Source organism: Balaenoptera ricei, chromosome 8 (genome assembly GCF_028023285.1).
Source record: "Balaenoptera ricei isolate mBalRic1 chromosome 8, mBalRic1.hap2, whole genome shotgun sequence".
Taxonomy (NCBI): domain Eukaryota; kingdom Metazoa; phylum Chordata; class Mammalia; order Artiodactyla; family Balaenopteridae; genus Balaenoptera; species Balaenoptera ricei.
In genome coordinates, this window is record NC_082646.1 from 25,154,504 (window position 1) to 25,174,623 (window position 20,120).

At 51.9% G+C, this 20,120-nt stretch overlaps 1 protein-coding gene across 16 annotated transcripts in view; it reads left to right on the forward strand.

Moving 5' to 3' along the window:
- LOC132370449 (neural cell adhesion molecule 1) overlaps positions 1 to 18,079 on the forward strand; it is a 309,440-nt gene extending 291,361 nt beyond the window's left edge. For 4 of the 16 annotated variants that reach the window (XM_059930462.1, XM_059930466.1, XM_059930464.1 and 1 more), the window contains 4 exons: positions 3,136 to 3,316; positions 13,139 to 13,346; positions 14,553 to 14,669; positions 17,912 to 18,079. In XM_059930462.1, the coding sequence (XP_059786445.1) occupies positions 3,136 to 3,316; positions 13,139 to 13,346; positions 14,553 to 14,669; positions 17,912 to 18,032 (627 nt within the window). In that variant the 3' untranslated portion in view covers positions 18,033 to 18,079. Of the gene's footprint in view, positions 1 to 3,135; positions 3,317 to 5,903; positions 8,307 to 13,138; positions 13,347 to 14,552; positions 14,670 to 15,658; positions 16,466 to 17,911 lie in introns of those variants that run through there. The other 12 variants (XM_059930463.1, XM_059930467.1, XM_059930465.1 and 9 more) reach the window with 4 other exon arrangements.
- Positions 18,080 to 20,120: the final 2,041 nt, after the last annotated feature.

Genomic DNA, 20,120 nt, shown 5'->3' on the forward strand with positions numbered 1-20,120 from the left:
TACAGCACTGTGTTAATTACTTCTGTACAGCAAAGTGACTCCATTATACATATATATATATATATATATATATATATATATATATACATTCTTTTTCTAATACTCTTTTCCATTATGGTTTATCATAAGATATTGAATATGGTCCTCTGTGCTACGTATAGCATGGATAAACACACTGAGACCATTTTAAAACCTCTAAAATGATTTTGGTGACGACAAATCCATACCATGATTGATTTTTCTGCTTCCTAAATTATTCTATGAAGTTATCTTGCCATCACCCAGTACTTTTTGCAAATAACATACTGATATCTGATAATCACACTTGGATAAAGTGTGTATCATAGGCCAGGCATGCAGGCCCATGATCACATGCGTTTTCTTCTCCCCAGGAACCCTACGAAGTTGGTCTTAATGATTATCCCCACTTTACAGAGGAAGTAAGTGAGGCTTATGCAGTCAGTGACCGCGTGACTCATATAGCCAGGCAGCCAGGGATTGAATCCAGGTCTGTGTGCCTGAAGAGATGGGGTCCTTAGCCCCCGGCCTGGACTGCCTCAGGTCCTAAACCAGCTCCTTCCCTCGCCCCACCCCCAGTGCTCGTGCAGCCCACCTGAGCTGTTGTCACCCTGCTGTCCGGCTACCAGTGAGCCTGGCCTTAAGCCTTTTCTTCTGGGTTTGCCCACCACCCATCTAAGATTTCTGACATTCCACCTGTCATCCCCGACCCCCAAACTGAAAATCATCCCATTGTGGTTTTTTGGGGTTTTTTTGGTTTTAGAATGACCCTTGGCCATTGCCTTCCACAACCAATTTCTGAGAGGTTTAGAGGCAGCCTCTGAGCATTGGAAATAGCCTCTTGCTAGGATTTCTTGCCTGTAGAAAATAATGAACTTGAGAGGAGTTTTCTTTCTTCAGATAGCCCCCCAAATAGGCTTTTCCCAGGAAGTTTGACTTACTCCCTCTCTGCCTTTTGATCAGCCCTGCTTGAAGTGCCGTGGGAGCCCTAACCCGGTTAGGTTTACGGAGAGTCCGTACAGCACAGAGCGCTCCCGGGCACACGTCTCAGCCGCTGGGCCGCCTGTCAGTCCACTCAGCCCTCTCCTACTTAACTGTGAAGTCCGGTGTGAGCCTGATGTTGGAGGAGGAGCCTCAGTTGACTTTCCTAAGGCCCAGCCCAGAGGCACCACCATCTGAGAGGTCCCTGTGGTTTCCTTGCCGTGGAGTAAGATGCAGGGACTGGGCACGTGGTCCCATGGAGCCCACTGGAAGTGGGCAGTGTGGGGGGAGGATGTTATTATGTGTTGTTATGCTGATGCGGCCCAACAGACATGGGACCCAATTCCAGCTTTGGGACCTGAATAGGTCACCCAGTCTTCCATAATCTCCATTTCTCCATCAATAAAATGGGGAGAGCTTATCGAGCTGTTGTAAAGATTAGTTATAAAATAAGCAAAGAACCTGAAATGTGCCTGACACTTGGAAAACTCTGTACATGGTAACTGTGATAATCACTGCTATGATGCAGGCTGGGGCTGGAAATATCTCCCTTATGAGGCCACATCAGGTGTCAGTGTTCCAGAAGAGCCGTCCCAGCTGTGCCAGGCCGGCCTGCCTTAAAAAGACAATTGGGGCAAAACACTGGGATATGTCAGACTTCGACAACCTTAGCTGTCCTCTCTCTTCCACCTCAAAATCCTAATATTTGCTGAACATTACTATTATTATATATTATTAATATGTATTATGTAACGTAATGTTTGCTTTATATTCTGGCTCTCTCTTTTGTAATGTTGTTTGCCAAGGAAAGAAGCCTTTCAGAGAAAGAGTACAAAAACTGCTGAATTTCTTCGTTTTAAATTAAAATGGGGCACATGCTGACACTCTCAGGAGCCAACTTAGAGCCATAGCCCGGCTTCCAGTTAGACTCTGAGGTCACGAGTGCCCCCTTCCAGCATTTCCCCACACTGGTCATGGCCATGACACGAGTGCTATCCCATTCCTAAAGGCATCTCTTTGGCTGGTACAAAGCATTTTTCTGGGAAGATGGCTGGCTCTCCTGGAATGTAACTCTTCCTCCAGCCTCAGCCACGGGCTAGACCACCTTCCAGGTGACACTGCTAGCATGTTCTGCTCTTCCAGGGAGCAGCCCAATATCCAGTAGACATGGGTCAACGTCTCCCACCCAGAACAAACTCACTGGCAAACGTGTAGGATAGAACTGGACAGAACATTCGAGAAAAGAGGGGCACCTATAACTCCAGCTTCGTGCCTGAAATCATGCCCTGGGCAGTGCTCTGCTGAGCTGACTGTACCTTGTAGGCACTCTGGGCACCTCAGCCTTGGACCTGACAGAAGAATTCACACCTGTGACACCTCCAGCTCCAGTCTCAGAGACCAGGTCACACTGCATGGAAAAGGACCATCCAGTTCAGTGCAGCAGATGTGTGTTGAGCTCCCTTCTACGAGAGGCTTTGGGCCCAGAGGCTCTTGGCCACAGCTCGACTGCCCATGTGGCTTGGGGAAGTCACCTGACCTCTCCCTCCCTTCCCAGTCATCAGCTTTAGTAAGGGCCTGGCAGAAGCGCTGGCAGGCTTGTTGTAGGGATGCAGTGAGAAAATGTGCAGAAAGCCTTTAGTCCAATGCCTGGCATGTAGTGGGTGCTCCATAAATGATAGTTTTTATTTTTAATAAAAGTGGAATCTGTGCAGTGTTCCCATGTCAGGGAGGTGAGTCACACACCTGAGTGTGACCAACATTCTGAAACAGGACAAGAAACACAGTTGTTGGATTACTCTTCTAGGTCATCCTTAGGCCATGGGCCAGCATTCCAGAGTGTAGCTTGGGTCCCTGCATGCTCTCAAGGTGATGCACAGGACATTGAAGAGTTGGCCCCATGCCACACTGGCAGTCTGCCGCTGTTTGTATTTGCAGGCACGCACGGTTGACCTCCTGACCTGCGTGATCATTTACCTTTGGGTTTTTCAGGCTGGTTAAAAATAAAGACCATGTCCTATCTTTGGTTTTTATTTCTGTTTTGCACAATCCCTTATGTTCCTCCTGTTAGCTGGTCTTAGCAGCTATTTCATCTAAAGCTTTCTGGTGTCTTGTATCTTTCTTGCCGGTTTCTCCCAGAAGCTCTCCTCCGAATGGAAACCAGAGATCAGGCTCCCATCTGGCAGTGACCACGTCATGCTCAAGTCCCTGGACTGGAATGCCGAGTACGAGGTCTATGTGGTGGCTGAGAACCAGCAGGGAAAGTCCAAAGCAGCTCACTTTGTGTTCAGGACCTCGGCCCAGCCCACAGCCATCCCAGGTATGACGGCTTTGCTTTCTGTGAGTTTCCCGCTTTGAATTAATGCACAAGTGCCGCACCTCCTAATGTGCCTGAACAGCCCCTGACAACTCGCTTGCTTACAGCCATCCTCATGATCGGTTGCCCATGCAAAGCTTAGTTTTGCTTTGTACCTAGCTGTGCAGTAGGTTGAGATGGACTGGACCCCCAGGAAGGCTTGGCCAAGCCTCCTGAGTGAAGGTCCTGTGTCATTCAGCCTGGGAGGACTGATGATAAGCCAGTCCGTGGGACCCCTCAGATGGGAAAGACCCCAGCTCCAGCCAAGCTTTGGATGCTGGTTGAGGAAGGATCCTTTTTCGAGACCTTATCTGCTATCTACCATTTCATACAAGGACCACGTAACTGTTTTTAAGCACTTTCTATCTGATGCTTGCTTACCTGCACAACTGTGGTCCAAATCTCTTCTCTGTGGGAACCCCGAGAGAAGGAACATATGGTGCCCAGTTAGTTAGTTAAAAATCCTCTCTGCCAAGGGCCTCTCAATTGAAACAAAGATTAAATTGAGCCACTTGAAACAGAACAAGTGGAGAAAGTAGACGCTGGAAACCCCCATCCATGAAAGGCAGTCCAGTCTGCTAGAGGCCGGGATGGGAGCAGCTCTCCCAGGAGATGCAGATCTGTCTCTAGGGATCCAGGACCAACTCAAGTGTGGGAATAAAGTGAGAGTTCTGCTTTCCGGCCCAGCTGGCTTGCTGCTGATGGCCAGTCTCCTCAATGACCTAATTCCTCGGAGCAGAAGGAGATCTTCATCGTCCCTCTCTGCTTTTCCAGAGCAGCCAGATGCCAACCACAGGCAGGAGAGGTGGGCATAGAACATACAGCTGCAGCCTAGTGGAGGGGTCCCCATAAACGCTCTGCAGTGTCCAAGTGTGGTAGGAAGATGCTCCAACCTCCCGGTGGCCTTCGTCTGGCCTCCATTATGCCTGTCCTGTCTAGAGTGCTTGCCCCCAGCTCTCAGTTCAGTGATCACGATTGCTCTTTCCAGAGGGAGAGAGGCCAGAAAGGACATGGGCTACTATGACACAGGGCTGTGTGTGTGGAAGTGGGTTAGTCGAGCAGCAACAAAGTAAGATCAGTATGTGCTTCCCGATGGTTGGTTGTGCATGAGTGTGTGTGTCTGATAGATGTGTGCGGGCCCCCAGGGAATTGGCGGCCATAGCTGAGAAGTGTCAGTGGTCCTCCCCTCTGCATTGACAGGGAGACCCCTTAGCATAGTCTAGGGTGGGTGTCTCTCTGCAGGCACTGGTCACGTGGTCAGTGATGAAGCCAAGGCATCTGGTTGTGACTGTAAACAATGTTCTCCTGACTGCTTCATAGGCTGTCCAAATAGAGGTGGCCCTCTCTATTCTCTGCCCCTTCTTTCTCTGCGTTCTTGGGTCAGTTTTTCCCTGAAATTGACAGTCTGGTGGGAGTGTCCAGATCTGCTCGGCTTTTATGGGGCACCTAGGAGATGGGGGAGTGAGAAGCCTTGAGTGATTCCTTTGCAGTGAGAGAGATTTCTCCTGGCATCTATTTCCTCGGGTAAGACTTCGTAGGTGGTGATTCCGACACACTGCGTTCCCAGGCTGGGTACTGCCAGTGGCATCAGCTTCTGGGGTTGGAGAAGTTGGGGCCACTGTATGTCAGATACAGAAATTCTGGGAAGACCAGTCCCCCGGGTCCTGCCCACCGGAGTTGTCACAGTCCTTCTGGCTAATCTCCCAGGCTTCCAGTTAAAGGGGAGGGTTGGAGGGGCTACTCACCTCCCCAAGAGGGCTTCGGCCTCTACTGCATAGGTTTTAGAAGGAGGTTGCTTGGTTGGACTTCTCTGGGACCTGCGAATAAAACCTCTGAATTACGAGATGTACGTTCACGATGGAATTCTCTGGTCAGTGGGTGGTGGAGGTGAGAGGTGCAGAACTAGATTCTCTTTAAGAGCGCTATGGGTGGGGGGATTGTACAATAGGAAGAAGAGTCCGATTTATTGCTGAAAAGGTGGCCCCCATCCTTGCATACAGTTTGCTGCACATACTACAGTGATCAGATGCATCTCTACCCCAATGTGTAAAAAGCTCTAGAGACTAGAAGGCCGTGGGGAGACTCCTGACCGCATCTTAGAGACCTCCCCTTATCAAAGGTAACACTTTCCTAATCAGACTCTTGTATTTGCCTGTGGAGGCTTCTGTTCTCTCACTTTAGTTTCATTTGCTCGCTGACCCCTAACCCCTGAATTCACCCTGCTGTGCTGCTTCTGGCCTTGCTGAGCTTCGGAACTGGCCTTATGGTGATAATACCGCACTGAACTCTTCTCTAACCTTTGTCAGTTTAATTTACAAAGTTGAATTAACCTTTGATTCTTGCATTTTCTATATTTGACCTATTCTTTTTTTCTTTTTATCTATTTTTTTTTCTCTGTTTCTGTCTCTTCCTTCTCTTTCCTCCTCCCCCCTCCCCTTCCTGTGTCTGTCGTCACACATATCACCTTGGACGTCACTGGGACATCCCCACTGCCACATTTGTTTTTAAACAACCACATTCTCTCTGGGGACCCATTGCTTGGCACCTGCAGCGACCTTGGGAGGCTCCTCCGCGTCCTACACCTTTGTCTCATTGCTTTTCTCTGCAGTGACTCTTCTCTTGCTCTGTTAGGAACTTGAATGCCAAAAAACTAAATTTGCCTAAAAGCCCAGTTCCTATGACAATGATCAGTGCCCCCTTTGGAAGAATCTGTCAGGACTGCCATGGCCACACCACCAAGCTCTCTGTGGAAGAGGAAGGTTTGGCAATTGGAAAAAGCTGGACCTCCAGACTTATTACCCTTCACAGATACTTTTGTGCCACTTCATAAGGAGTTTGCCCCCTTTTTCATAGCAGTATAAAAATGTTTGGGAGCTCTTCTCTTTAAACTCTCTCTATATAATATATATTAAAAAAAACAACAAAAAACCATTACACTAGGTTTACAGAAAAGTTTCTGCACATCTGCTACTGGTTGCATTTTTGATTCTTACCTGAAAATGATGTAGCAGAGAAGGATTTCTAAGTACTCTCTAAAGCTTGCATCAGATTGTTAAAATCACCCCGTGTCCCCATTGTAACCCTGTGCTCCTCTGCTGCCCTTCAATAAGTAGTTGGCTTCGCTCGCATTTAAGTGCCCCTGGTAAGCCTGCTGCGATTTGCCAGAGCATTTTGCTGGCATGATGGGCAAAGTAAGTCACCCTGTTGCCCATGCAGCGGAAGAACTCGGATTTGTTGAGTATTTTCTGGGGCTGATCCAGCATCCTGGGAGGCGCTTTGGTCCTGGTAGTATAACCAGCACCCGACGCTGGCTCTGTGAACAGGGCCACCCTAGGACGTGCCCAGCACCTGTGGGCTCTGGAAGGTGCATGTCTCCCAGTCAGGGTGATACCTGCTGCATGGCTACAGATCAGCCACAGACCTCGTGTCTTGGCGGATGTGGCCCAACTGTGACCCACATTATCGCGTAAGCATCAGTCCCCCAGGTTGGAAGCATCCACTGTGAGCCTGGCGTGAGTCGCGCCCCCCTCCCCACATGTGCTCAGTAGAGCGCAAGGCAGAGCCAGCCCAGAGTGCCCATAAATTGGAACCCAGCCAACCTGTCATACTGCCCGAGTGCCCCGACCCCCTGTCGGTCAGTGGCTTCAGTGACATTTTAAAAATTCTGGTGGAAGCCAGCTGCCCCTCTGCTGTTGGGGGTACCCCACGACATGCCCAGGAGAGGAGGTGAGGTGCATTTGTTAAAGTTCCCCGTAGAGACTCGGGTGAATCCTGCTCAGGGGCGTCAGTGTCTGAGCTCGGGGGTACCTTCTCCTGAATAAAAACTGCCCCCTCCGTTGTGGTCACATATCATTCCACATATCTCATCTCTGAGCATTTCCACAGAAGTTTGATCTTTGTTCTTTTTGGTTTCTTTACTTTTTGGTTCTGTTGTTATTTTTTAATGTTCAAAGACGAGCCTTTCTCTTTGGGAATCCAAATGATCCTATGGTCTTCAGGGCAGAGCTGCCCGTGTCAGTGGGCACAGGCCCGTGTCCCCAGCGCTGGCAGTTTAGAGGGTCAGGTACACACACCGGAGGCCACAGGCTACAGCTGTCCCAACAGCTCAGCCAGGCAGCGCCTGTCGCCCCAGCCCCGTTGGCCTCCAGCCCCGCCATGAACCTCTCCCCCGGGATCCCCGATCTCCCGTCCCACCACAGCAGCAGGAGCAGACACGGTTCTTAGGCACAAGGCAGAGTATCAAGAAGAGGCCCATGGTGCCTCCGGGCCCGGCGTAGAATCCCAGGGCCATTAGGAGGGCAAAGGAGGGAGAGGTGGTCCTCACGCAGGTCACCCGTCACTGTCCCCTGACTCCCGGCAGGCTTCTTGGTATCGTCTTCGGCAGAAGTTGCATATTCACCCAGGAGTGCCCATCTCAGAGGTCTGCCCCACCCTGGTCCCAGTCCCATAGGCAAAGGCCTATGTCTGTGTTTCTGAAGACCTGGCCCGAAGTGTGGGGAGGCCTGACATCCATGACTCTGTCCCCTCAGCTCATTCTGGGCCAAGCAGGCCTCAGCTGAAGCAACTTTAGGGTCATTGCATTGGCCCCATTCAGACAGGCCCATGTTTTGTAAGGGATGCCCTTCGGGAGACAGCATTCAGGCACGCCCGCTCCCACCGGACACTGAGTTCTCTCATGGTGGCTGCAGCCCTCAGCCCTGCCGGGAACCCCTAAGACAGGCCCTGAAGGAGGGAACGCTCGCTGCCCCGCTCAGCCGCCCTGCCCCTGCGCCCTGTCTCAGTGCTGCCCAGTCTCGACACGCCACAGGGCTTCTCTGCTCGTTTTTTGGAATATTTATACGGCAGGTGTGGATCACGTTTTTCTACTAATAAGAATGCTAACGTTGTTGTGCAGATAATCAGCGAGGCCTTGATGAAGGTTACACCTTCGCATTATTAAAGGAAATAACAGTTCATGTGAACTCACCAGCGTGTTTGGATTTTATTTGATAGTTGTGTATCCTACAAAGTGCCAAAATCCCTTTGCCTCCACCTCACAGGTACCTGGATTACTTTGATTGCCCCAGAGAGCCCTTTAAATTGGACCCCAAACTCGTAGCTTGCTGAGTGGAGTTCTAGCCAAAGGAATTGCTTTCCCTTCCTCATGAGGAGTGATGCAGTTTTCTCAGCTCTCCTAAGAGCTGCTGTGGGTCACCGCCTCCTTGGACTTTCCCCAGCAGACAGGGCGAGGGGCAAGTGCCTTTGCAGAGCCAGAAGGTGGTCACCTTGGGATCAGGGGCACACTCTGGGCCACCAGAACCACAACTCTGTTGCAAGTTCTCCCGATTGCACGGCTCCCTTCACGACTTCATATCAGAGGCTTCACAGAGTGACGTGGTGACAGAGAGAATCTAAGAGAAGGGTCTCATTGGCAAGCCCTATTCTGTTCAAAATCACACTTAATTGGATGCCTCCTGAAAGCCCCAAGACCAGCCATCTATTCAGCAGATTCCAGGAAGGAACAAGCAGACGAGTGAACCAGAACCTCAGCTTAATGGTTCCGAGAGTCGGAGGCAGGAGGGGACACTTCTGCACTGATGTCCCGCGACACAGTGACTCGGGCCCCCTCAACTGTAAGGTGGGAGATATCTTCCCATTTTGAGGCATTTATGAGCATAGGCACTTGTAGGTCTCAGTCTTGGGCAAGCCAGGTGTTCAGTGCCGACACCTCCCGGACCAGGAACCACAGAGGATGGGCAGCCCCAGCTTCATAACCCCACCGTTTAGCGCAGCTCGAAGCCCAGAGGTTGTGGAGGAGCTGCTCCCAAGAAGCACTCTAGGTATGCAGGTGTGCAGTTGGGGTAGCCAGGAGAGGTCAGGGGAAGGTCATGCAAAGATAGACCCCAAAGTTGTTTTCTTTTCCTTTTGTAAAATGTTAAGCAGGATGCAGGAGATAACCTTTGTCCTTCTAGTTTCCTGGACTAAACAATTCTGTAACAGCCGCCAAGAGGTAATGAATGTTGACTTGACTTGGATACCCTTTCATTTGCATCCGGTGTTTCCTTTATTTACAGTTTTTTGTAAAAGCTCCGCACATCCTTTCTCCAGCTTGAGGGGTACCTCACTTCCTCTGGAAGTCTAGACTCTTAATGGTGAACTGGGTGGTCCCTTGGGGATAAGTCTTTGCTCTCTCTCCATCCATCCAGTACATCAGTTAGGTCAGGGCCACCAGGTAAGACTGCACAACTCATCCTTGGGTGGGGAGTCATAGGAACAGCTGTTATTCATTGTAATGCAGGCAGAAAACTTAGAAACAGTGGTCCTCAAAGTCTGGGGTGCATAAGAATCACTGGGGTGCTCCATCAAATCCTGAGCCTGAGCCTCACCCCCAGAGATTCTGACTTGGTGGAATGGGGGATCCCCAGAATCTGAATTCTTAACAGAGCACCCCAGGAATTCTGCTGCAGGTGGAGAAACATTATGCTAAAAAGTATTTATTTTTCAACTAAAGATAAAATTGTAAGAATCAATGAATAAAGATGGGACCTACCAATTGTCTTGCAGGAAAAAGTCCTGCTCAGTACACACTGTGGAGGACATGGACATTAGGGAATCTGTACCCTGTGCTGGGGACTGTAGGACATCTCACATGCAATGACAGGTTCTTAGAGTTGAAGAGGACCTGAAGACATCCTCTATCCTAGGCTCTTCCCAGTGCAGGAAACTCATCCAGAGCATTACGGTATCCCGGCCAAGGGATTTTCCAGTCTCTGCTTGAATGCCTCTGGCAACAGGGAGCTCTTCCAAGGCAGCTCACACCACACTTAAATAGCTCTTGTGTGTTAGTTCTGTCTCATGTGAGCTCAAGTTTGCCTCCTACCCCCATAGTTGCCATCCACTAGGGACACTGAATAAGACTACTTCCTTCTCGTGACACACCTTTAAATATTTGGAGACAGTGTTCTTATCTCCAAGGCTAAACACTGTTCCTTTGTTCAACAAATATTCTTTGAACGTTTCTTGTAAGTTGGGTTGTCCTAGATGCTGGGGAGACAAGAGACAGACAGGGTACCTGCCAGGATATTCTAGAGGGCGGGGCAGCCAGATAAAAAGCATGTCAATGAACAGAAAATGGCAGATAGTGGTAAGAAGAGAATAAAACAGAGTAATGTGGTAGGTACTGGCTAGAGGTGCCTGAGTAGATAAGAGATCGGGGCAGGGGAGGGGGGAACCTCTGCAAGAAGGTGACATTTGAGCTGAACCTGCAGGATAACAAAGAGCCACCACAAGGTGACGGGGCTGGAGGGTTCCAGGCAAGGCGTCAGCCAGGCGCTCTGACAGGAACGGGCTGGGCGTGGTGAGCAGGTAGAATGGAGGCGCTCCCGGCTGGAGCACAGGGGTGGGGGGCGGGGCTCAGTGCCCTGAGTTATGATGCTCAGAGGAGTGGGAGAGCCCACAGCACGTGTAGCACCTTTTAGACTAAGGGAAAGAATTTGAATTTTCTATCAAATGAGAGAGAAGACCATTGCCCTACCTTCTGTTTTCTATCAGTCTCGTTGCCCTCCTGGCCCTTGGAGGTGTTGGCCTTGGCCTTCAGAGCAGTGCAGCCCTCTGATGGGTCTGCTGAGCCCAGAGCACAGGTGGATAACGGCTGCTTCTCCCACACGGAGCAGCTTTGCAGTGGTTTATTTTTCTTCCTTAGAGACACGACTAGTTCCCTAAAACCATATTTATGTATAAACCTCAGAACATGGTGTTAGTGCCTTTGAGTCCAAAAATACAGACATTCTTTCCCCACAGACATACCTTAGGCTCCTTCTGCAGGAAGTAGACAATTAACACCTATTGGGTACGGGTGTCAGGTGGCCTCCAGCCCTGAGTCATGGGATGGGGAGGAAGCCCAAGGCCATATTTCTTCCCTGTTCAGGGAAGCAGCTTTGGTATTTTGAAGACCAGGAAGGCCTGCATGTATTTCTTTGCTTTTGTGTGTGGATGTGTGAGCACCACGGGGAAGCAGAGTGGACGGTGTGCTACTGGGGAGAAGACCGGCTCTAGCTGACCGCAGGGACCCGTGGCCGGCTTCCTGCTGCCAAAGCCCAGAGACAGAGTGACCAGAGCTGGGTCCTCTGAGCATGGAGCCCGTTGCCAGACTCGGGCCTTCCTGGGGAACAGGCTGTGTCTTCAGTGTGGGGTTGAAAGGGACCAGTGGGGGAGCCTGAGGAGGGGCTGGGAAGCAAGAACAAGGTCCCAAGGAGCCAAAAATGAATATTCAAGATCCTAGGAGGCTCCTGCGGCGCAGGCCCAGCTGAGCCCTGGGTGCCAGGAGTTAGGTTGTGAGTGGTCGTCTCTTATGTGCTGGCCGGTGGCCTATACCCTGAATTGAAGTTAGAAATAAGGGCCATCAGAATAGGACAGCAGTTGAAGGAGCCCCGCCATGCCTGAGCAGGGCCCCTGGGACACACAGAGGGCCTCCCAGGAGCACAAACCACAGGGAGACAGAGTGTGTGGCCCATCTCTGTCACCTTGAGTTACCTGTTCTTTCCATCATTTGGCACGTGATGTGGCCAGAGGCCCCTGAGCCTGGCCCAGATTCAGCAAAGGCCCAGTGAGACCCAGGTTGTGTTGGCCACAGTTCCTGCCTCCAGTCAATAGGCCTGGGTGACCCCAGTGGGTCCAGAGGACACAGGAAGCTTCAGACAAGGTCTGGTGGTACGATGGGGCTGCCCCTTCTGGAACCCTGTCCTTCCAGAAGAAGAAAAATGAAGCAGCGTACCCACTTTTCAGCCTGGGGTCATGGTTTCCACACTGGCTTCCACAGAGCTCCGCATGGGTCCTTGCTTCCCCCAGCGCAGCCTTCCGCCTCCCAGATGCTGGTGGGAATCACCAAGCGGTCAGGGGTCCACCACAGGCACCTAGCACCCATCACGAGGGGGTCCGATGGAGCCGAGCCTGGGGTCCTTCTGTGATACCATCAATAGCCCAGGGCCCCCAGGGGATTCTAGATGGACACCAGGGAGTAAGACACAGAGGTTGAGTCATTCAAGTGAGTCCAGCTAGAGCGGGGATGCTGGGTGCTGCTCAGAGGTGAGAATGTGTGTCCGTCTGTGGTGGGCACGTGTCCTGTGTGAGTGAGCCTGTCGTGCGTGCATGCGTGCATCTCTGGGTGAGTCGGCTGGGTTTCCTGAAATCTGATCCAAGCGTGCCTGGCTCCCAGATGGTGAGTATTCCCAGACCGTCCACCTTGCCCTCTGGGCCTGGCGAGGCCCCTATATCTCCAGAGTAAGTGAGCTTCATTCGTCTTCCTGGTGCAATGAAGAAGGATGTGGTCCAAAGTCGGGATCCTCTGGAGCGGCTCCTAAAGAGGGGGAAGGAAGCGCGGAGGTGCACGGGGCATCTTGTTGTGCCTGACGTCACCACAAGCCCAAAGGAAGCCCTGGGAACCCTCTGTCGCCCCATCTGGGACCCTGTCCCTGGCAGCTCCCAGGGCTCACGGGGAGACCAGCTGAGTGTGGGTTGAGAGCAGGGATGGAGACACAGTGCCCAGTCTCCTCCTGACTTGTGGGTGCCTTGTGCCCTTGTCCCCTGGTCTATAAGAGGAGGCTGCCATCCCTCCCTCTTGAAGATAGAAAGAGACCCTGTTGTCTCAACACCTGGGGGTAAAAAGGCCCCAGGGAAAGTGTCACTCTGAACACAGATGCCACAGCCGTCCTGTGGGCTCTACCCCACCCCCAGGGCTGTTGCTCGGCAGGTCCAGGTCTGCATCTCAGTGTACTAACCAACACCATCCCTCTCTCCCTCCCCACCAAGCCAACGGCAGCCCCACCTCAGGCCTGAGCACGGGCGCCATCGTGGGCATCCTTGTCGTCACCTTCGTTCTGCTCCTGGTGGCCGTGGACGTCACCTGCTACTTCCTGAACAAGTGTGGCCTGCTCATGTGCATCGCCGTCAACCTGTGCGGAAAAGCCGGGCCTGGAGCCAAGGGCAAGGACATGGAGGAGGGCAAAGCCGCCTTCTCGTGAGTGCAGACCCACCCGCTGCTGTGGAGTGCTAGACTCTGCCCCGGCCTGGGGCCCAGCAAGGGAGCCACCTCAGCTTCCCCATTGGAAACCCCGAGAGGAGCAGAGCATTAGAGAACTGTCTCTCAAAGCAGGGTCTTCAGGGGTACCTGTTTAAAAAGCAGACACCTGGACCCAACCCCACAACTAGAATCGCATAGACGTTTGAAATCCCTACGTAGGTCAAAATGAGGGGAATTGTCAGAGCTAAGCCTGGAGGGGAGCTACCAGGGAGGGGTCAGCATTTGAGAGACACACTTGCCTTGCTGCCGTTCATACATCCATCATTCAACAAATATTTATGGCGCAGCCGCTACGGGCACGGCACCATCCCCAGGCGTTAGGGGACAGCAGTGAACAAAGCAGATGAAAATACCTGTCCTCCTGGAGGATGATCCAGCATCCTCCTGGAGGATGTGCTCCAGCATCTCTGGAGAAACAGATCCTGAGCCAAATAGCAGGAACCTTCACAGATTGTCACTGGGTGCGGCTGAGGTGGAGCAAGGCGAGAAGGGACGGAGCAAGGAAATAAGTTGTTAGCACCACCCCATGCCAGGCACTGTATATACATATACATATATCATATACTTATACATGTATGTACATGCATATACACATACGTATACATGTTTTACTTACATATACGTATAGCTATACTTATACACGTATGTACTTACATATACGTATACACTTATACGTATACATACATCATATACTTACACGTATACATACGTACATATATGTACACGTATACTTATATATACATCATATACTTATCCGTGTTCGTACTTATGTATACACATACACATACGCGTACATACTTACGTGTATACGAATATAGATGACTTGAGCACTGAACTGTGCCAGGCACTGTGCTAAGCACTTTATATCCATTATCTCAGTTAATGTTCATAACGTCTAGGCAAGGTAGAAACTGTTATTTGCCCCATTTTCCAGGTGAGGAAACGGAGGTATGGGTGAGCAGGTCACACAGCTAGCGAGAGCGGGGGCTGAGATGCCGCACTTGACTCTGGTTCTGGATCCCACCGCCCCCCCACCCCCCAGCCTCGGGCCAGGCACAGGTGCCTGAGCTGTAGCTGGCTTCCCCGGGAGCCCCCTGCATCCCCCAGCTCCCTGGGATGGAGCCAGCAGAGCTGTCTCCACAGGAAAGATGAGTCCAAGGAACCCATCGTGGAGGTGCGAACTGAGGAGGAGCGGACCCCAAACCACGACGGAGGGAAACACACAGAGCCCAACGAGACCACGCCGCTGACGGAGCCCGAGTACGTGGGCGGGTCGGGCTGCCACCTCCTCGGCAGAGCCTCACACCCACCGCATCACCCTACGCACAGCTCCATGCTTCCCACCCACGGCTCCCCGCCGAGCATGGCAGGCCAGCATTCTGGAGTGCTGGGCCAGGAGCGCCTGACCCCACTCTCTCCCTAGACACGAGGCATTCTTGATTCTACCTGGGTGGCTGTGGATGCCTTAAAGCCTCCGTGCGTACGTGGGATCCCTAGACCCTGTGCCCAGGTCACACACACATTCTGGAAATGGCTTAAGGAGACAAAACTTCATTGAGAGAGGCTGAGCTTAGCAGATTCTGTTTAGGATTTCCAAGAATTCTAGAGTTTTCTGCATTCTTCCTAAAAGGGCAAGGGAAGCTGGGGCCCTGGTAAAAGCTCCCTGGTTCTCCTGGTCTCAGAAGCCTTGGGGACCCTCGGTCAGAAGCCACATCCAGCTGTGATGGTAATGACCACGTGGGTATCATGGGTCCTGTGGGTTTGAAGGAAATGGAGTTTCATGGAAGCACAAAATCTCTGGCTGGACCACCCACAGCCCTGAGGGACCACGTGGAGCCCTCTTCGTCTCCGGGGCAGGTGGGCCCAATTCCCCAGGGACCTATGACGCCTGCGGTGGTGGACGCTGAGCTCCAGCTGGCCTCTCCCTGAGTCGAGATGCAGGCAGGGGTCCGAAAGGGCCGCCAGGGCCGTAGGGAAGGGAGCCCCGTGCAGATCGGGAGGGGAGTCAGCAGGGAGGAAGGTGACAGGCCCTGTTAGACTGCCGAGTTCTCTGTTGTCTCCTGTGTCCTCTTCTGCCCGCCTGGGCGTGTGCTTCCTCTCGCGTCCTCCTCTCTCTGTGGGCCTGTGTCCATGCCTGTGCGTTCCCCGCATGCCAGCCCCCGGCCCCCGCCTTGGCCTCCGCCCTTCCCGGCTTCTCTGTCCGTCTCAGCTTCATCGTCTATCTCTTCTACTTCCTGTCCTCCCCACAGGCTGCCTGCTGACACCACAGCCACTGTTGAGGACATGCTGCCTTCTGTCACCACCGTCACCGCTAACTCTGACACTATCACCGAAACCTTTGCCACTGCTCAGAACAGCCCCACCAGTGAGACCACCACCCTCACCTCCAGTATCGCCCCCGTGGCCACGGCCACCCCTGATTCAAACTCTGTGCCCGCCGGCCAGGCCACCCCTTCCAAGGGGCCCGGTGCCGCCGCCACCTCCCCGCCCCCAGCCTCAGCCCCCAAGGTCGCCCCCCTCGTTGACCTGAGCGACCCCCCAACCTCAGCCCCCGCCGCCAGCAACCTGTCCTCTAGCGTCCTGGCAAACCAGGGGGCCGTGCTCAGCCCCAGCGCCCCTGCCAGTGCAGGCGAGGCCCCCAAGGCCCCTCCGGCCAGCAAGCCGGTCCCCCCCCCGGCAGGGGCAGCCGGTCCCCTAGCGGTGGCACCGACGACCCCCACCCCAGAAGCCCCCCAGGCCAAGCAGGAGGCTCCCGGCACCAAAGGTCCGGACCCTGAGCCCACCCAGCCCGGCACCGCGAAGAGCCCAGCCGAGGCAGCCAGGGCCCTCGCCAGCCCGAAGAGCGAGGCGGCCTCCATCAGCACCACAAACCCTGCCCAGGGCGAGGACTTTAAAATGGATGAAGGGAACTTCAAGACCCCAGATATTGACCTTGCAAAGGATGTTTTTGCAGCCCTGGGCTCTCCTGCTCCCGCCGCCGGGGCCAGTGGACAAGCCCCTGAGCTTGCTCCTTCCACGGCCGACGGCGCTGTTCCTCCTGCGCCAGCCAAGACCGAGTACGGCCTCTCTCTGTCCACTGTCGTCGGGGGGTGTCCCGTGGTGGTGTGCGTTTGTGCTGTGTCCTCCCTGTTAGATGTGTCTTCAGCCTACTCCAGAGCTTCTCCGAGGCGACTGTCAGCCAGGGGCTGGGCCGAGGCAGAGCGTGGGCACAGGCAGCAGGCCCGGCAGGCAGCCGCCTGCTGACTAATTAGGCCACGTTAATTAGGTTTTATCCTTATCGTCCTAGCAGTGGCGTCTGTCGTCCCTGCAGGAGCCTTTGCATTCGGGCCACGGATGAGCGTAGCTTGGGAAGTGAGCTAAAGGAGGTCAAGGTGCCCTGATCGGCCACCCTGGGGCCCGCAGGCTGTGTGTCATCCAGGGCAAGGCCGAGTCCCCAGCAGAATGGCACGGGTATTCGGGAAGTAAGGAGGCAGACCCTGAGGCTCGTGTGGGGAGAGGCTCTGTGTGGTCCAGGAGGCCCCGTCACACTCCAACCGACACACCCACCCTTGCTTCTCCTGCCCTTGAGTGACTGGGAAGACGCAGAGCTCCCAAGCACTGAGTGACCGCTGGGTCTTCCAAGTTCGAGGCCAGGTCCTTCAGCTTACAGGTTTCTTCAGTGTGAGGCCAAGATGCAGGGGCACCAGCTGGGGCTGGGGTCTGAGTCTGCTCTGGTGCGTCCTTAAACCAGATTCTCACTCTTGGGACTGATAGAGGCAGAGTCAGACAGAGGCTTTTATAGAGGCTCCTGTGGCTGCTCCCAGATAAGCAGAGGTGCTGCCACCAAGAGCAGCAAGGGGACCCTCGCCAGGAGCCCCGAATCTGTCAGAAAATAAAAGGACAGCCCCGCCCACTCCACCCCACTCAGCTCCCCTGCAGGCCGGCAGCCCACTCTGGCCTCTCACCCGACTCCCATGGAAAGCTGCCTCGGTAACAGAGCATTTTCTTACCCTGCCCGGGCAAGCCATAGAGGCATCACCAGGAAAGGCAGAGCACAGAGGTGGGGGGGCGAGGACAGGCAAGAACAGGTGGTTTGCAGAGGGCCCTCCGGAATCAGTACCAGGGAGCCCAACATACATGATTCATACCAAGCTGGGCCGCCGCAGCCATGCAGGGTGAGGAAAAGGCTGCACCTGCTGCACTTGCACCACCCCAGGTAAAGCTGGAGGCCCTGCATCAGATTAGGGCCGGAAGGGCTCCTTCCGCTGATTCAGAGGTTCTCCACTTTGGCTGCAAGTTAGAACGACTTGGGTGCTTTTAAAAGTCACCACGTTCAGACCAATTAAATCAGGATTTCTGGGGACACAGCCCAGGCATCAGTGATTTTTAGAGATGCCAGGTGATCCTGACGTGCAGCTGAGTTTGGAGACCAGTGCTCTAACTGGAGCCCCCTTTGAGGAACTGGCCAGAGGGTGCGTTACTGCAGACCGTGGTCTCAGTGCTGTTTTCCTGATTCTCCGCAGGAAGGGTCCTGTAGAAGCAAAGCCGGAGTGCCAGGAGACAGAAACGAAGCCAGCGCCAGCTGAAGTCAAGACGGTCCCCAACGATGCCACACAAACAAAGGAGAACGAGAGCAAAGCATGATGGGTGACGAGATACCAGCAAAGATCAAAATAAAAAGTGACACAACAGCTTCACCAGAGCATCTCCAATATCTCATACACACACACACACACACACACACACACACACACACACAAACACACATCTCATTCCTTTAGTGTCTTTTGCCTTTAAAAAAAAAAAAAACTAAGCAGATCAACGTGGGATCTCCTTTTTATAGATTTATAGAAAGGGTTCCTTTGTTGTGCACTCACTTGTAAGAAAATGAGACAAAAAGGTGAAACCCACAGCCAAACTAGGACTCTCTGTTCCCTGAAACCATTTAAAAATCAAACAAAAGGACCCCAAATTAAGAATCTAGGAAGCTCAGAAAAAAAAAAAAATCTAGGTTCAGGAAGACCGCACTTGGTGTTGCCCAACTGGCACAGACCAGGTTCAGAGAAATACTTCCAGACACTAAGACTAACCGAATGAACAAAGTCCAAGTTTATTTTTATACTTTCAGTCGAGTTTGAACTCTGTAAAACCTCATAAATAAGTTATAATTTCTGTTCACTTTGTATTTGTTCAGTATGCAAAGTGTGTCACCCTTTCTAGCTGAATTCAATTCCCACATAGACTCTTGTTTTGTAGGAAGAATGCCAAATTGCAGCTTCTGGGGGTAGATCTCAATTTGCAGTATTCGGATTTCTTTTCCTTTCCTTTTCTTTTTCCTTCTTTTTTTTACCTTTCTGCCAACTTTGCTTTCCAGTGTTTACAAGTTGACAAATGTTTGACTTCAGTTGTGTTTCAATGTCCATGTAAAATAGCTGCCTTTTTTTTAAGTTACAAGTACTGCCTAGGGGTGTAGGATCATCACAGGACAGCTTCACGAAATCTGATTGTTTACAGTGGCTCTTCCCCCCTTTCTGATTTGAAATTTTTGCCTGTGTGCGACTCAGGTGAAAATCCATCTCGTTCTGGAATGGTTTTGCTTTCGGGTTTTCAGTTCTTTTTTGTCTCCTAGGGGGTTAGACCACTTCTGATTAGCTACCACCTGCCTGTATCTGTGAAAAGGATCTGCTCCCCAGGCATCCCTGTCCTTCCTTTTGAAGGACTCTTAGGCTTTGTTGAATGAAGCAGAGAAGATTGTATAGTTGGGGCTGGTCTTGGTGAACACACATTTTTACCCCAAACATCCCCTTTTTTGTAGAAAGCCAAATAAAATATATACGTACAATTTCCTTTTGAGCCCAGAATCTAGATTTGAGCGGAAGAGCATGTGTGCTTCAGGGAATTAGTGTCTTTTTTTGGAAGTCTGTTGAAGTAAAATAACATCGGCCTTCTGTTCACTTAGGCAGCATTTGTAGAAACAAAAGAGAAAAAAAAAAAAACAACCTGCTGTCTGGAGTCATAACACAACTTTCCTGGATTGGGAACCAAGTGGGGGGAAAAAAAAATACAGAAACTCTAAGGGGGATGGGAGGGGGGAGAAGGGAAAAGCCAGCCCTTTGTATAGAAATTTTGATTTTTTTTCCTCATTCTACTTTAGAACTGCAAGCTTGTGCACTGTGGATGCGTGAATATTTTAGTGTGAAACGTGTTTTTGTCATAGTATTGAAATAAAATTTCAACATAGTTTGGTTGTGGAAGGTATAGCAGATAGTTCAGAAAAAAATATTCAGGAAACAAAAATAAATCTTAAAAGGAACTGAAGCCTTTAAACAAAGAAAATGAAGTAAAAGCGATTGTGATAATGAAGATGATGCTAAGTCAACAGAAATCAGCATTCTGCAGGTACCTTTCCCAAGGTACAAAACAGCAGGAGGTTAGGGTAGCAAGGCTTCCCCTGAGTCTGTTCTGTGGGCCACAGTCCCCAGTGTTCTGACACTTCTGCAGACTAATCAGTGGCGCTATGCTAGATAATCATATCAAACTGTGAAAAATAATAGTCTTGTCATTTGCTCAATGTGGGGTTATTTTGCATTTTCTCAGCTCCTGGGGATGGAAATGGAGGATCCCGGTCTACACAGCTGTGGCCCTTTGATGTTAGGGCTTGCACAAATCTATGGTTCGAATGCACAGGCCCTCAGGAACAAGTCAGGTGAAGACAGTTGTTAGAGCACACAG